Raw genomic sequence first — 17753 nt, forward strand, 5'->3', positions numbered from 1 at the left:
CAACCCATGGGTTGTCGAAATGGCCCTGTATCCTGAGGTGACTGTTTCTTTCATTATCTTTGGGGAGAAAAAATAAACCAAACTGTTACTTTCTCACCACAGCACAGTTCTTTTGTCCTGAAACTAACACTGGCTTTTCAGGGAAAGAGAATAACAGCAGATCTTTAGCATTTAAAATTCCTAGGCTTTAGGATCCCTGGTTTGCCTAGTCCACTGACCATCTTAAAGCTGCATGACCTAACCCATCCAGGGAGGGACAGACAGGCCTACAGGCCACTTATTTCTCACTAATTTTGATTCAAGTAAATGGACACATCTAAAATAGTATAGTGCTTTTAAACATACACTGGTAAATTAAGCTACCTACAGGGTCCTCGATTCTTCAATAGCAACATAAATGTGTTTTAATGTTTGTTATAGAGGAAGCCCTTTGATAGCCTTGGAGGCAGGCGCCTGTCCATTGCGATTAAGCCTGCCTATTAGGCTCTATTGACTGAGACATCTGTGTCACTGCAAATAAAAGACTCTTATTGATTTTCTTAACTGCTGTTCACTTCCCGTCCATGTTTCGAAGGCTGAAATCTTAATTATCTCAGATGCTTATTCAGTGCCTTCACACGCTGACCTCTCCAAGCCTCATTGGCATTTCATGAATCAAGTACTTGTAGTGGAGCATGTCAAGAAGACAAAGCTGGGTCCTCACGCTTGTCCTTTAATATCACCTGTAACTTTGTGGCCTAATAGATGCGAGTGCCTTAAAATGGTAACTATATGGTGGTGCCCTGTAAGCCTTCCTTATTTAGCGCACAATCCCTTGAATCCAGTTAGAAAAAGTAAGTTGGTCTGGTTTTGACATCTGATAGTCATCCAGAATGTGTGATTTCTAGTCCTTACACATTGTATATACAGCTAAGGCGAATCTGGTGTTATATGTGCAATCTTTATGGTCTCAGAATTTTAGATTGTATTTATCTAATGTTTTTAACTTTAAGCAGTCAGAGGTTTGTTTAGATTGAGGTTCATAAGCATGTCCCTCTGGGGCCCTGTGTGTGTTCAGAACCAATATGAAACAAAACTGGACTAAAAGCAGAAATGTTGAGCCTAGGATATTTATGTATCTTCAACATCTTATTACTAATTGTAATTTATGTACAGGTTGCTTGTGTTCTTCAACTGGAAAATATATTTCAGAATTGACGTAAATTAAGAAGCTTTAACTACATTTGTTCAACCCAGGCAATGGAAAATAACCTGTCATAGATTCCCCTTTCAAAAATGAAAAACAGTTTATTTCCACTGCAAAAATGAACATTCAGAAATGTTGCCAGTGTTTTGACAACAAACCTAGTATCATAAATATCTTAGTGGTCTCAGTTATGAGGTTCTCTTCAGTGGAAGATTGCCATGGCAGTAATTTTGACGCTTAAAGATTATTTATTGCTTTCCCTTGGGAATGTGATAACCCCACATTAAACAGTATGGTATTTTCTTTCTCTTAAGAATTAGTCTTCTTTATATTTACTTTCATTCACAAAAACAAACAAAACAACCCTCCTTCCCCACTATTGGAAATCTTAAAAAATACCCCTTTCTTCTACTAATTCCTCAGTTCCTTGGTGCTGTAGGATAACTAAAGAGTGAGTGAGATTGCATTGCAGCGAGGTAATGTGCACAGTTGTGGGCATCAATAAATTTCTGGGCTGAACACTGACACCACTTGATATGGAAGATGTAAGTCACATTTAACGATACTTTAACACTTGAGCATAGTTTTTTTAGTGTTTTATGCTCTCAAGCATTAATAATGATTTGCCTTTCCACTAGCCTCCACTTAGATTTAATAAGGAATTCATATTAATCATTAAAAGAAAGGGACATGATTCTTCAAGATAATCAAATATTGACAGGTTAGAAATAGCTTTCTGCCTGGGTTCATTGATATAGGTTATGTGATATAAATATTTATTTCTTTTCTGTCACTCAGAGTAAATGCCACCAATTGATTCAGCATTGATATAGTGTCAACAGTTCATAAGAAACATTTGACTGGCTTGTATTTTCCGATTAGTCTCTGCTCTATAAAGTGGGATTTACTAAATCTCTCCAATTGTCTGCTCATAGAGTGTGACTGCTTTCTGAAACCATTATTGCTTCGATTTGTGAAGCAGAGGTCTAGTGATAGGACTAGTTTCTGTCAGACCTTTACATATAAAATAAGGATTAATTGAGCATTTTTATTTTAATGATTTATAAGCGATAGGTACTGATTCTTCTTAACACAGACAATAAACAAAGAATATTCTTTACTGATCCATAATTGAGTTCCATTTCATTTTTCCCATTAATTTCATTAATATTATATTAAATCAAGCACTTTTTAAAAAGTTTAACATTTAGTCGTTGGAATAGAGACACCATTTTTCTGTTATTGCTTAAATAGAGGATTCCTGAAGGTATTTTTGGCATGCTTTATTTAGAACTGTAAATCAGTACCAATTATGTGTTTTCTGGATGTGCTTTTCCCACTTCAGTTTTAGTGTGCTATCATCTGTTTAACATTGGCCCTTGATTTGAAACTGATTAAAAATGGCCCAGTAGGTCAATTTAAAGGATTTAAAAAGTACACAGTTTCTCCAGGTATGTGTAACTTTGACCTTTGCATTTCTAAAGTTATTTTTCCTCTTTTTATTTTTTAGATTTTTGTAGGATATTTTGTGACAGTATTTTCTTATTCCTAATAAAGCAAGTATAAATGTACTGACAAGTCACAGATCTAGAGCTAATTCTGATCCTTATGCATGTTTGGCTGGTATTTCAAGAACTTCAAATGCCTTTAGAAAAACTTTAAAATTAGCTTTAAAATCTAATTCTTACCAGTTTATAAAACTCTTAGATTCTTATGGTTCATCTTAGATCCCATATGAAGACCGAAACATAAATGAGACTGTGTATGTAAGTCCAGACTGCACGACACCCTCCTCTACCCACACAAACACAGCCTTCTGCCCTGGTCGTCATATCCACATTTCTTTCACGGCACCTGCCTCTCTTTCAGCAGGAGCCGGGCCCAGTGCCAGTCACTTCTCCCAGGTCATTTGCCGTCTTGACACGTAATCATAACTCATGGCTTTTTCTTTCTCCACCTTCACGTCTGTTATTCTGCCTTTTATTTGCCTTTTTTTTTTTTAGTGAAAATAAGGAAACTGAGTTATATTTTAAATTTATTTTGGGATCTTTATTGAATAAAATTTTTATTTCACCTCTTTTCTATGTAAAGAGCTATGGGATTTTAAAACACGTAATCATAACTCATGACTTTTTCTTTCTCCGCCTTCACATCTGTTACTCTGACTTTTATTTGCTTTTTTTTTTTTAGTCAAAACAAGGAAACTGAGTTATATTTTAAATTTATTTGGGGATCTTTATTGAATAAAATTTTTATTTCACCTCTTTTCTATGTAAAGAGCTATAGGATTTTAAAAACAGTTTTCTTCTTAAAAACAAATAGCATAGCTAATGAAATTGCTTTTCAGTTGTGAGTGCCCCTGAGTTGATTGTTTTCCTTCCTGTGGACCAGTGACCATGGATGGCGAGGCTGACCCTCCATACTCAAACATGAGATCCACTGCTATCATCGAGCCTTGAGCAGAGCATATGAAAGACTGAGTTCTAGCCTTGACTACTTGTTATTGACTAGTTATATGACCTGCATGAATTGGGCTAAGTGCTTAACATGCTGTAAAATTCTGTGGTTATGATATCTGATCCTAAGTAGCATATTATTTGAGTGTTGTACTCTGTAGCTTTTAAATCCCACTTTTATATCATAATGAGCACTCTTCCTGTGCTTCATTTTGAAAGTTGGATTAATATGCTTATCTAAACTAGAACGGCAAAAATGTTACTGTTTGTTAATCCCTTTAATGATTTTTCATAGTTGAGGTCAATTAAAGTAATACATTTTGATCAGAGCTTTGAAATTCTGAAAATTTTGTTTGTAATCATTTCATGAGGTCAGCTCTAATAGTTTTCCTTTGTGAAACTTTTTAACATCATATTTATACCATATAAAATTAGAAAATTCAAATAAGCAAAAAGAAAAAAATCTGATATTTTAAAATGTAACAATCTGTTAATGAGTTCATAGGTCAGGCAAGGGTCTATAAAACTTTAAAACATCATAGAAACACTTTACCCATTTTTTAATGGATACTGTCTCTTTAAGTGACATTGTTCTAGAACTTGTTCAAAACCATTTTTACCTTTATGCGACATTTACAATCTTCCTCATTATCTGAGAGATTCCAGATTTCTATCCTTGAATTTGCTTATGTAGCACACACACAGAGACATGCACACACGCACAACATAGAACATTCCCTATCTTCTGACTGTTTTGGATGCCTACCACTCCTGCTTAGGTTGGAGTGCCAGGAATGCTGGGTGGGTGGCTGTTCCCCTTCTCTTTTCAATTTAGTGGGTAATAGAGGTAAGAAGACTATGATGTCAGGATTATAATGATTGAAGCTGCTCAGAGATATGCCATATTTACTCCTGTGCCTTCACTTCCTCCAACAAAATACCACAAAATCAAACCCCCTCCGAAGTCCTAGGTCTATCCCAGTGTATTACTGGAATGTATAATATCAATATGTCTTGGTATGTGTATTTTTCTGAGGTTAAACTCCTGGTCCTTTTACCAGGAAGGCCCTGATGGAGTGATGGAGGTGGAGGGGATATGACCACAGATTGCACCCCTCCAGAGCTCGCCTCCCATGTACTCCATAGCTCCAGCTTGAATACCCTTATTCAGAATTTGTGGACTTGAGTGAAATATCTCTCTCCTAGAAATTTACTTCAAACCATGATGAGGGTACAGCTTGTTAGGCAAGGTAATGATACAAATTAAGTTGTTAGAGTCATGTTTAGACTACCTAGAGAAATGTATTAGAGGAATTAGCCTATTTGTACCCACCAGTAGATACTGCTGTTTATGTACGTGTCCTTTATACCCATCCATCAAAGTAAACCCAATAGCAACTCTGCTAGTTTAGCATCTCAACTTACTTTATGTGCTCCTTTTGTTAATGCTGCCTTAAAATTTATCATTTGGTCCAGAATAATGAGGTTTTCTTTTCTTCATGCCACATGAAGGTTAAAGTATGTGGGGTTTTTTTCTGTATTAGTAACAGACAGGTGGTGAAGAACAGAATTTCTCTGAAATCGGGAAATAGTTGCCAGTTTTTTTACTTGTCTGTCATTTCTCCACTGACCCTAAATATAGTAATTAGCTAATTGCAAATTGCATCAGTCAGGTCGTACTACAATTAAATTGGGTGCGGAATTGGCCTTCACATGTTAATCTGTCAGTATTCTTTTAGGGGTTGGCAAAATGGCTTGAAAAGGAAGCTAGCTGTTTCTGTTACCTGCACTGTACTCCTAATTATTACAGCTCTCCGAAGCTTCAGCCTCAGAAATGTATAGAAGAAAAATATTTCCCTTGATAAATGAAGCCTTGCTTTACTCAATTGGTGGGAGTTTAGAGTACAGCAAAATAGTTAAAGCTTTACTATAATAGTCTGAAAGCAAACTATTTTTTTTCCAGGTGATATTGAATTAAAAACTCCATCCATTTTCTGCCCATGCAAGTCAGTTCAATTCCCTGGAAATTGATTTTTTTTTCAGGGCTTAGTATGGCTTTTCCCAAGCTTTAGCTATATGGAAAATAACACCTTTATTGAAGCCACTTAGTGAACAAAGTTGGCAGTTAATTTTTAAGCAACTGGACCAGTGTGTAGAAAATCGCTGAATGCACCAAATATAATCTGACTAGTCTTAAAGTAATTTGATAAATAATTATTTAGGGAGTTCTTTAAAACTCTACAACATTATTTTGTGGGTGCTAAAATAATTTACTACTATTTGTGATACAAATGAGAGTAGTATCTGTGGTATAACAGTTTTACAGAACCTTGGAAAATGTGTATGCCGTTTTATATATTAAATTGTGGAAATGACTTTAGTTTATAAGAATCACATGCTTATATAGCTTTCCTTTATGCATTGTAATATTTGACTATGTGTGCATTTTAAGTGCATGGATTTGGACTTTTCCATCAGCATAATATGATTTCTACCCAGTTATTGCTGTATACTAATTTATCATTTCCAAAGAAAAGCTATATCTACTCTAGGAAAATCATTAACATTACTCAGTTTGTTTAATGTTAATTATAGGGTCACCTGAGGAGTTTTCAGGGACTGATTTATTTACAGATCGTGAATTAGATCACTGTGTGTGTGTGTGTGTGTGTGTGTGTGTGTGTGTTGTCTTCCTAAGTTTGACTTTGGTTATGTGCAGCGCTATTTGGCATTGGTTATATGGAGTACTGGAGACTGTGTTCTTATCGGTATCTCTGACCTGACCCTTTTGAGCTATGTTATATCATTCCGTTTTGACACCTTTTATCAAACTTTAATGAAATGACCCAGGCAAACAAATTGTCATTAAACTTTCCATCACTTTGTCCCTTGGTATCGTCTTTTATAAATTGGACAGCAAATGTTGTATTGATCTTCTCGTTCTTGCAGCTGAACTTGAAATGACCCAGACTGCTTGTTGTTTATGGCCCAGAGTTGCTTTTCCTTGACATTTCCATCCACAGCATGACACTCTTTTTGTTTTTCTTTCTTTCTTGTGGAGATGAATGAACAAGACATACGGTATCGAGACACTCTTGGTCATGGCAACGGAGGCACAGTCTACAAGTGAGTAGTCAATTTTGTTTAAACTTTCTATCCACTTTTGCCACATGTGGGTATCCAAGTTCTCCTTGGCAAAGACTTTTAAATGACCACCAGTGCTTAAATTTTATTTCCACATTTAACTCCAAAATTCTGCAAGGCATCTATTTTTCTCAGGAATTGCTTGGAAAAGTGCATCTATATAGCCTTTTTAATATTTCTGAGTCTGCATCTCTCCAGGGTGAGCTGTTAATAGTCCACTATTAGCAAGTGTACCTTTAACTGGCCTGAAATTTAATGCATTTTTTTCTTTGCTCTTTAACATCAGGATTTTTTTTTTTAACTTGCCAGCACCCTATGCTAGTCTCCTGTAAGTTTACAACTATGCCCAGTGGCAGACAAACCTTACAAATACCACTGCTTTGCCCTGTGTCAACACTATAAGTTATTAAAAAGTCTTCTTCCTGCCCGGCTGGGTGTGGCTCAGTAGTTGAGCATTGACTTAGGATCCAGGAGATCACGGTTTGATTCCCAGGCAGGGCACATGCCCGGGTTGTGGGCTCGATCCCCAGTCGGGGGTGTGCAGGAGGCAGCCGATCAGTGACTCTCTCATCATTGATGTTTCTATCTCTCTCCCTCTCCCTTCCTCTCTCTGAAGTCAATAGATATATAGAGATATAGATATATATAATTAAAGCCTTCTTCCTGTTGTATTTCCTTCTCTCTTCACCCTGCTCCCCTGAGAGAATTTCTACACGTTATGAATATGTTAAGTTATAAAATTCTCCCAAATTCTAGTTGCAGTGATCCTACCCTAAAGGAGTGTTCATTTTCATATTAAAAAATGCTAACCATGAAAAATAGTTATCTCGACAGGGAAGTCTTTCTTATGCAGTAGTGCAAAGTTTAAACTATATAATGTAATATCTGGTACTTAATAGTCTGCAATGGTGTATGAAAAATATTCTACCAGGAATTAAAAAATCCATACTCTGTAAGAAAGCCCTGAGGGAGTAATAAAGCTTTCCTCCAGAGAGCTGTTCTCCACAGACATGCTAACCCTGCATCACGTTATGATTGTGTTTTCACCTTAGATATTTTAGCATTGATATTAATATATATTGTCAAAGTTGTAAAATAATTTATTTTCTAATTGGTTACTAATGCTCTCAGAATTTTAAGTTCTAACTAACCACATGAATACAGGTAAAAATTGCTCTATTGCCCTATGATCATATAGGGTCACATCCTAAAATCCCAGAACCACCTCCACGTGTAGATGCAGCCTTGGCATAGAATTAACTTCCTCAGGGTTAGAAGCTCCTCAAAAGTCAAAAGTCAACTGCTTCAGTCCCTCACCCAGGGCTGAGTCCTCTCTGTAGGTAGAGCCAGTTCAGAGGATTAAGTAATGACATATTTCTTATGCAGTCCTTGAGTCTTGCCTTTAAAATGTTTGATGGCTAATGTGTCTAATGAGTTTGAGGCTACTATTGGCCTTCCCTGGATCTTACTAGCATTCCCAGTCATGCAGCCCCCAGTTCTGCACAAAAGCATCTCTTCATTTTAGTCTTCTCCTCCTTACTCTTATCTGACTTGAATTTTGACTCTGTTCTGAAGGTTCTTGAGTTCAGGTACCCTTAAAAGGAGAGAAGGGACATACATGTACACTCGCTTTCCTTTTCTTGATTTCCCTGGAGGGAGAAGTTTTTGAAGCCTTAGCCTGCCTTCATGCTTTCATGCTATAGCCAGATATAATAATACAGGGAAGATCTCTAGCAACTCTTTGGATTCCTTTTTTTGGCTTCAAATGGAATCCAAAAACATTTCTTTAGACTCCTAACCCATTTCTTATTTGTCCTATTTCACCAAATGTTTCACTGTCAAGCATGTTTGTATTTTTTAATTGAAGGCCTATTGTGAATTTATTATCCTGGCTTGTTCTAGAAGGGAGAAGATATAAGACCACCAAACCCCAGCAGATAATTTTTATTAGAAATATTCTAATGTTAAAATTCAAATCTTTTACCTTAAAACACAGGTTTATCCATTTAAAAGGGGGGGAGGATAGAAGTAGCATGCCCACCCAACAAGGAAAAATTACAACAAAAGTATGCTAGTATTTTTAAAAATATTTTTACTTGTGATAAAATGCGTATAACAAAATTTACCATTTCACTCATTTTTAAGTCTACAGTTCAGCGGCATTAAGTACATTCACATTGTTTTGCAGCCATCAGCACCATCCATCTGCAGAACTCTTCATCTTACAGATTTGACACCCTGTACCCATTAAATAGTAACTTCTCATTCTCCTGGTTAATGTTGTCTTTAGCCAGAAGCATGGCTAGAACTTCTCCTTTTATTATGATCACAATATCCAAGGAAACATCCTCCCACATGTCCTTAGCCCAAGTTCTTTAATTTGCTGGAATGCTGCAGTGGCATTAACAGCTTATCCTAAGAGTTCATTTAGCTGTCATTTCTTAGGCTCAATATGCATGTTGTAAGATTTAATGTTTTTGACAGTGATTGTTTATGGGGGGTGAGTGGCAATATCATGATTGTTTTAGTATTTTATTTTGTATAGTTGATTTCTTATAAAAAGAAGGCATTTCAGTTATCTTATTGCCTAGGCAATTGTTAAGGGGAAAGGACATGACGATACCAAATTGCATAACCACTTGTCATTGATCACTGGCCTTCATTTCTTTCTGGGCTTCACCGTAAATTGTTCTTATGTCCCTGGCTTTTAGCTCAGCACAAAGATATGGTATAATCATCAAGAAATGAGAATCCACTTTACTAAAGTCTCTATAAAACCAAATGTCTTATGTGTTATGATTGACTTTCTCCTACAATAAGTTTACCTTAATGGTGTTGACTATAAAAATTGTGATTTTTTTCCAAACAAAATGATTACATTTCAGGCTATGCTACATAAACTAGATGAAGAAAATATTGGAAAATCCACTCATTGGTAACAAAACTGCCTAATGGGCCTATTTAGTTTTTTTCTTATAAAGTATAATAAAGCTAATAAATACAAAGCGAAAGTTTAACATTTCAGTCTTATTTGCTCCACTTGATGGGATACTGTGATTTCAGGGGATAAACTGCAATATGTATTAGTTAATAGTTGGTGACATGTTCATCCCTTAAGTCTAGATGTTCTCCCCAGGTATGCAATATGAAATCCTGGGCCAGGCATTTAAACCAAGTGTGGAGATGTGTGGAGTCCCCTGCTGAGCTATTCTCTGTATTATGATAGTGACCTAGGCAGATCATTTTAAGTTGGTATTTCTTGAATTACTGATTTGGGTGAAATGGGTCATAAAGGAAATACCTTCCACTGAAATACAGCCCAAGCCTAGGAAGAAGAATTTAAGAAAAGGAAGTGAATGCACTTTCATTATTGCTCCATTTACCAAAGTGCTACACATGTTTCCAAAAAATTAATTCAGGAAAGATACATGTTCTATGCCCCTCTGAGAGATTCACAGTGAATTTCAAAAACTTTGAGAAAGTAGAGAGCAGTATGGGTTGTGGTTAAATGTGGGAGCTCTGAGTTTGAATCCTGCATCTGCCACTAACTAGCTGTGTGACCTTGGGAAAGTTATATAAGTCTTCTGCCTGTTTCCCCATGTGTGAAATGGGGATAATAATAACATCTGTCTTACAAAGTTGTGAGGTTACATGAGATGTCCCACAGCAAAGGCTCACCACTGTGACTGGCACTAATTTTTAGCTACTGGTAATGGTAGTACTAATAACTGAAAAAGCATTAAGCCTTTTGCTTCCTATGCCTACTTGGCCATGGGATTATTTTTCTGAGATATACCTATAAACCTCTCACAGAATTAGAGTTGTGTTGATTAACTTTGAGAAATTCTACATTATATTATGATATGTAGTATACTTCTATGTTTTCTTCTGTTCTCTAAGTTGTCTCATGAATATGATTTGTTATATCTTACATATTATCTTACAATGATTTTTTTTTAAGTTTCAAAGGATTTTCTCTTTTATTGGGGTTTATTTTGTCATTGATGTAGGACAGCTGGTATAATGCTAAGCCCACTGTACCGCTGGAGAAAGCCAGGCTCGTGTTCCTGTGGCCATTCCCTGGCAGAGCCGGAACTCTTCACAGCACCTCTTCTTTCACTCTGTGTTTTTCCCCCAGGCAGTGTTGTTTCTCAAGGTCGAGCAGAGTCCATTGTGTTTTCTTGTATTTTCTAGTGTACCCAGCTTATTCCTAAGGATGGAATAGATTCTTTATACATGTTGGCTGAAATGGAATGAGGCAAGTGGAGGTTTTCACAAGCAGGTTTTAGTAAGGCTCTTTAATTGGGTCCTTTCCATATCTAGCTAGTTTTAGATCCCGTGGAATTCAGAGGCTGCATAATTGTTTTAGAACATTAACCTAGAAGAAGAGAAATATCTAAACTAAGGGCACATATATGAATAACTAATTTTCTTACAAATGTTAAAACTTTGAGTACTTAGCATCCGTTAACCCAACATACTAGTTACCGTTCTCTTGGATACTATGTCACATTGAAATGAAAGTAATTAACAGCCTCAGTTACTTTGGAAACATTCAGTGATAATGAAGGCTAGTCACTCAGGTTCTTTGCTCTCTCCTCACAGTTTGATGGAATCACTTAAGCTTTGGATCTAGAAATGAAGTAATATTTAACTCTTAGGACTTAAGTTGTGCTAAGTCATCCAACAAGCACTCAAGGATCATCTTTTATATTTTTTCCTTAATGCCTATTATTTAGGCTAAGACTCAGTTGTCAGCTTTTTGGCCATGTATTCTAGTCCCTAGGTGTTTGAAAACAGTAGTGAATTTTCTTTCTCCAGCTGCTTCCTTGAGTACAATTAAGGGTCTAACCTGATTTGGGGTAGAATTCTCTGTGATATAATGGGTAGCATATATGCTGTTTATATGGTGTTATGAAGGTTGGATATATGCCATTTATTTAAGAATTAATTTGACCATATCTAGAGACAAGAAGAAGAGGAAAGGGACAGTAATTCTCACAGGTGTTGGTCTCTCCTCCTTTATGATGTCTTATCTATCTTATGAGATATTTGTTGGCAGTAGGGTGAGGATGGTCCTTGGAGATGGTAACTGAGATCATGTGAATTATTAAGTTGTATTCTGCCCTTGTGATATGACCGTACAGGCTGACTAAAACATTACATTTGTGTTTTAGAGCTGAAATTGTATCAGTTACATGATTTATTTCATGAAAATTAGAAGCCCTGGTAGTCAGTTATATAAAATGAGAAAATACATTGTTGTCTAATTAAATGCTGTTTAGTAAACAAAAAATTTCAAATCATGGGACTCCTAGGGGGAAACATAATAAAAAGAGTCCTGATGAAACCTATGTAGAACCACATAGTGCCCAGGAACTTACTTCTTTTGCCAGCTGACCTGAAGGTGCCAAACCTAAACAGCAGTAGGTCTGATCCTAGCTTCTCTACAGGCTGCATCAGGAGCCCCTCAGTCCTTTATATGTTCTCCTTGAAGTGCATCTTATAAATTAAAAATAGTTTTTAAATGGTCTTGATATTGACCCAACAGTAAGGTGGTACTTTGATTTATTTTAACTTTAAATTTCCAATCAAATGAAGAGCACTTGCCTTGCAGCCAAGATCATATTTTTAACAAGCAAACAAGACGTCATCTTAATGTAAAATTAAATACTTATATATGGCTGGATTGCATTATAGGATCATGAGACAAGTAAGGATATTAATATTTCCAGAAAATCAATGAGTATTTGTCAAATAAAATTAATTATGTATGTTTTCCTCTCTCCCTCTCTCAGCATTCACTGTTATAGGTCTGTTTCATACAATAATGTGTATTATATTGATTAGAATCTAAAGAATGAACCTCAGCTCGTGATTCGCTCTACCTTTCCCACCTTTGCTTCCCCCTCCACGTTCCTATAGCTTCATACATGCTCATATCCATTATTGCAATGATGGATTATTGGCACCCAGCCAACATGACAGGATGTCACAGGTCGCTGAGCAGAGATTTTCAGACTCTGTTTCCACCCGAATTAACTATTATTGAAATAGTTTATTGAGATTGAAGTATTGATCATTTCTGCTAACCTTGGCTTAAGGGAAGGAAGAGGAGGTGGTGGTATTTTTGAAAGACACTAAATTTCATTTTTAAAAATCTCATTTATTTAGCTTTTTCTTCTTTCTGTTTTATAGCGCCTATTGTTTTATTGCTTGGAAAAGTGTATCTAGGCTTTATTTTTATGACAGTATAATTATACTTCAGAAATGCACTTGATTACTATGGGTAACAAAATTGTTCTAGTATATTGTTTTGGCCAATATTGCTATACAAACAACTTTTCAGTCAATTGAGTCTGGTAAAAATCAATACATTATGGTAATATTTCAAGTATGAATTTGCTGAATCTAAGTATTTCAGCAGCATCTCCTTTCAGGGAAAGATAGTTTTGAAGTGACAAGACTTCTAATATTTTATTTTATTAAAAAAGCTTTCTTTATAAAGAAATTTAAAGTCCCCAGCAGAAGTGGTTGTGAGCAGATAAAAACATAAGACTACTTCTGTTTTTATAGGGTGGAGGAGATCTGGTGTCCATTTAACACCTATTCTCTGGCTGCATTAGGAGGGTATAACGTCTGGGTTTGACTTCATATCACAATCTGCCCACCTTTGGATCCAGAAGTGTCTGGTCCTGGGTACTGAGTTTCCAGAGAGATGTGGATAGGTAAGAGACCATCCAGAGGAGCATAGGAATTGTGCCTGCCCAGTCCTCCTTCATTCATTTGTTGGACAGTCACGTTCTGAGCATGTGCTGTGTGGAGGGTAGTGTACTGGCTGTCAGGGACAGCCCAGCTCTCATCGGACCTGTGTCCAGAAGGATGGAGAAGCTCTGTGCACAGTTAAATGTGGTCGTGTCTGGGTCATCTGGGTGGGCATCCTCACAGGGCCTAGCAGGGCACCTTACCTACTGTAGCCACTTAGTGCTTCAGGAATTAATCTTCAGAAGCAGATTCTTCACAGCCTAAAGATGGACACAAAGTGTTGTCCATTGCTGGGCAGCTCTGGGAGATGTGAAATCTCCTGCCTTAGGCAGAACGGCATCACTCTCCTTCAGAACTGCTGAGAAAAGCGTTCCCACTTTGACCTGGACATGACACAACTGCAGAGGTTACTCCTGAGTCTGAAGTTCCAGAACTAAGTTCATCATTCAGCTACCATAAAAATACTGTCAGGTGTTGCTTGGTTTTGTTCTTTTAAATTTTGTCTTACTGTAGATTCATTTATTCACTGAACAAATACTTACCGAGGGTTTCTCTGTGCCAAGGACTGCTCTGAACACATGTGATCCAGTAGTGAGCAAGACAGACAAGTTCCCTGTGCTCCTGGACTCACACCAGTGGGGCAAACGGACAGTAATCAAGGAAATGAACACCGAAGTAAGATGATATCAGACCTTGCAAGTGCTGTAGAGAATGTAAAGTGGGTGCTCACCAAGGCTTATCTGAGGAGGTGATATTTGAGCTGAAACCTGAAGGATAGGAAGGAGCCAGTCACGGGGAAATCTGGGAAAAGAACCTTCCACACAAAAGGAATCACTTTTGGCAGAAGCCCTAAGATGGGTGTCAGCAGGTTGTGTCTAGGCCAGCGGGGCTGGAGTAGTGTGAGCTCAGGGGAGAGCAGAGATATGGGGCAGGACTTGATCATGCGGGATCTTTTAGTCTTTGCTAAGTCCATGCTAAGAAGGAATGGTCAGTCTGGTTACTACCCTACCCCATCCCCTTTTCTTTTCCAGTGAGAAAAACAAAGCTTGGAAAGGTTAACTGGCATGCCCAAGGTAAAATCAAGACTAGAACTCAGTAGCAGACATTGAGCTGTACACCATAAATACATAGAGTTTTTATTTGTCAGTTATACCTTAATATGAAAGCTGGAGAGAGAAAAAGACTAGAACTCTGGTCTTCCGACACCTAGATCAGTACTTGGGACTGCTTTCAAGCCAGGGTTTTTCTATTTGTCATTCACTTTCTTGAGTTTCCTAATTTTTAACCCAAATTACTTTTGATTGTAAGATATAAAGTAATATATAATTCTGAAAGTCAGTGATGTGCCATCCCTAGTTGTTAATTTTAGAGACTTTTTAGTAGATGTTAAAACAATCATTCCTTGGCTAACAGAATTATTTCAACATAACTTGTTATTTGGTTTACCCTTTGGGTCTCTTTACTTATCAAAACCTAGAATTTAATAACTAAATACCTAGGTTAATTGTATGGTTATGTTAGTGGAGGTAGTGCATTTCTTGATTTATAAGGCACATTAATTTTTTTTTAGCAGTTTTACAATATCTGCTGTGTTAGAAAATTGTAGTCTTTTGGTTGGCATATAGCACAAGCAAATATTTGTATACCATAGCATCTAGGGTATTTACTTAAATTGCTTTTTTGGAAAATAATTCACTGTGAAGTCCAAAAGGCATTTACTGTGTATAACTTTCTGCCACAGTTTTTTTTCATTGCTCTGTTGTTGGCTACTTTGATATAAGAGACCATGTTTCCGTTAAATTGCTGCCTTACTGGAGTGAAATATGTTTAGGTTCTGATTTGTGCACTAACACTAAATCAGGGGAGCAGATTACTAAATTAGAGGGGAAATAGCAATAAAGACTTAGGCTGTGGATATTAATCATAAAGTTTTTTTAAACATTAATTTGGTTTTAAGTGTGACTTTGTATTATGTTATCCTCTTGACTCAAAAATTTCCATATGCTTCCTTGTCAGTATTACAGAAGAAAGAGAGAGAAAGAATGTACAGTATTATTTCTGAAAGCAGAATTTGTGGTTTTTGTTTTGTGAATTCAAATAATGAAGTGAAAAATGTTCAGACAAAATTAGAACTTGCCCTAGGGCATAATCGATATAGCATTTTAACAAGCTTAGTGTATTTGGAAAATATGTATTGTGTAAGGTTCTCAAACATACTGATTCTATTACGATTGCTAACTGTAGCAGCAAAATGTAACAACATACTTAGTCAATAAACATAAAGCTCTGATTAAACCATAATTAACTTTTCAGAAAAGTTATCTAAAAACTATGAATAAAATATATTTTTACATCTCTCAGCAATAAAATATATAGCTAATGAAACTTTATAGTGGTAGAGAAAATGATACATGGGATACAATTTAGAGTGAATTTTTACCATAAACACATGTACCAAATTAAGTTTCTATACACCATTTATTTCTTTTCCCTTTTAACTTGTTTTGGAGGTGGTGCTTAGTGTTGCAGAGGATAACAGCTGGGTAAGTGACCGAAAGGGCAAATGAGAAGTTTCCCTGCTTCCCTGGAAGTCCAAGTAAAATGTTTTATAGGGCCCTGTCCCTCATGCACCCAGAACACAAGAGGTTCGCCGAATCACAGTGGCTGCACTTCCATTTCCAGACTGGGCCACATCTCATGTCCTGGGTTAATCCCCAGCAGCTTTAGAATGTAGCTGGGTGCAGTAGGCATCACCTGATACTCAATACTGTCTTACTGCTTAATCCCTTCCCAGTGCCCTTCCTAGTAATAAGTACACTTTGGTTTCATGAGGAGAGCTAAAGTAAGCAGACTGCGTGCAAGCCCGAGTATTTCTGCTGGCATTTCTAGCCAGTATACTGCAGTTATACTTTACAGCTGTCTTCCTTCTTTCCTCCTTCCCTAGAACTTGTAATCTTTGAAGTACTGACTTAATCCAATGTCAGAAATGTCACCTCATCCTATGATTCTCCAAAAATTATATCGTTGGGTTGTTTCATTGGCCATGATTTTTTTAGTGTATTTTTGTGTGTATTTAAATCATCTTTGGACTCTTGGTGTTTTGGCCTCTGTCTTATAAGGAAGTTAGTTTTCCTCTCACACAGACCCCACTTCCTTTCTCCTTCCATTAACCTTACTTAAAAAATATACGGGGCACGGGGCACCTTTAAGCTTTAATCTCTTGAATGGATTGGAAAATACCATCTTTTCTTGACTAATCATAGAGGCTGTAAAACAAAATGTTGCTTAATTTATGAAGAGGATATTCTAATACAGCTTATATATTTTTGGAATTGAGTTTAGAATCCAAATGCTTTACATCTGTAATCCAAAACATAGCTCCTCAGCATAGAGACACGGTGCCCTGTGCAGGGAAGTCACTCAAATTCTTTCTTGTTTGGGGATTTAAATATAACTATTCCCAGATGGTGGAAGGTACGAGGGTAGTTTGAGTGTTGTTCAGTTTTTATCTTAAAAGAAATAGTCCTTCCTGGTTTGTCTTGACCTTAGTCATGATATGCCCATTTCATGAAGTCTGTTATGCACAAAAGTGCACAAAATGAAGACAAAGTGCCTCTCTTCAGCCTGACAAAAGCTATTCCTTTGCAGAGTGGTAGCTGCAGTGAAAGTAAATAAATGAATGGACAGCAATCACAGCCTAGTTGATGAAACTGTTCAATTAAAGCACAGGCATTTACATGGTGTAATTTCCCTAAATTGCCAATGAGCCCCTTTAGACACAACCAGTGTTCAAATTGATTTCAGCATTGATTTTGGCTGAAGCTGATAAATTTCTGCTTGTTAGTTAAAGTAATTTTGCAGAAGACTTTGTACTGCAGTATTGAAGTGTTCATTTAGCTGATGGTTAAAAGAGGAGTTATTTACAGAGGCCTCTACTGTTGTTCTGAGATGGGACAATTCCCCAATCATCTTTTACTTTTAATTTTTTAGGCTTCAGTATACCAATCAATAGGTGATTGAAACTGATTAAAACTTATCCAACCAGCTGCCTATGGCAGTTTAATTAGAAACTGGATGATTCTTAAATTAAAGTTGTCTTATTTTCATTGCATAGCCATCTTCCAGAAGAGTAAGGGACTAACAGTGCTGAAAACTTGAAGTTTGGCTTTGTTAAGGTGTCTCACAAATGTTAACACAATAGC

General features: G+C 36.7%; 1 protein-coding gene across 3 annotated transcripts in view; it reads left to right on the forward strand.

The window, feature by feature from the left end:
- Positions 1-17753, forward strand: part of MAP2K5 (mitogen-activated protein kinase kinase 5) — a 238893-nt gene that overhangs the window by 47527 nt on the left and 173613 nt on the right. For all 3 annotated transcript variants that reach the window (XM_081134329.1, XM_081134330.1, XM_081134331.1), the window contains exon 8: positions 6704-6768. In XM_081134329.1, the coding sequence (XP_080990455.1) occupies positions 6704-6768 (65 nt within the window). The remainder of the gene's footprint in view (positions 1-6703; positions 6769-17753) is intronic.

The sequence above is a fragment of the Miniopterus schreibersii genome, assembly GCF_964146895.1.
Source record: "Miniopterus schreibersii genome assembly, chromosome: 1".
NCBI classification, from domain to species: Eukaryota; Metazoa; Chordata; class Mammalia; order Chiroptera; family Miniopteridae; genus Miniopterus; species Miniopterus schreibersii.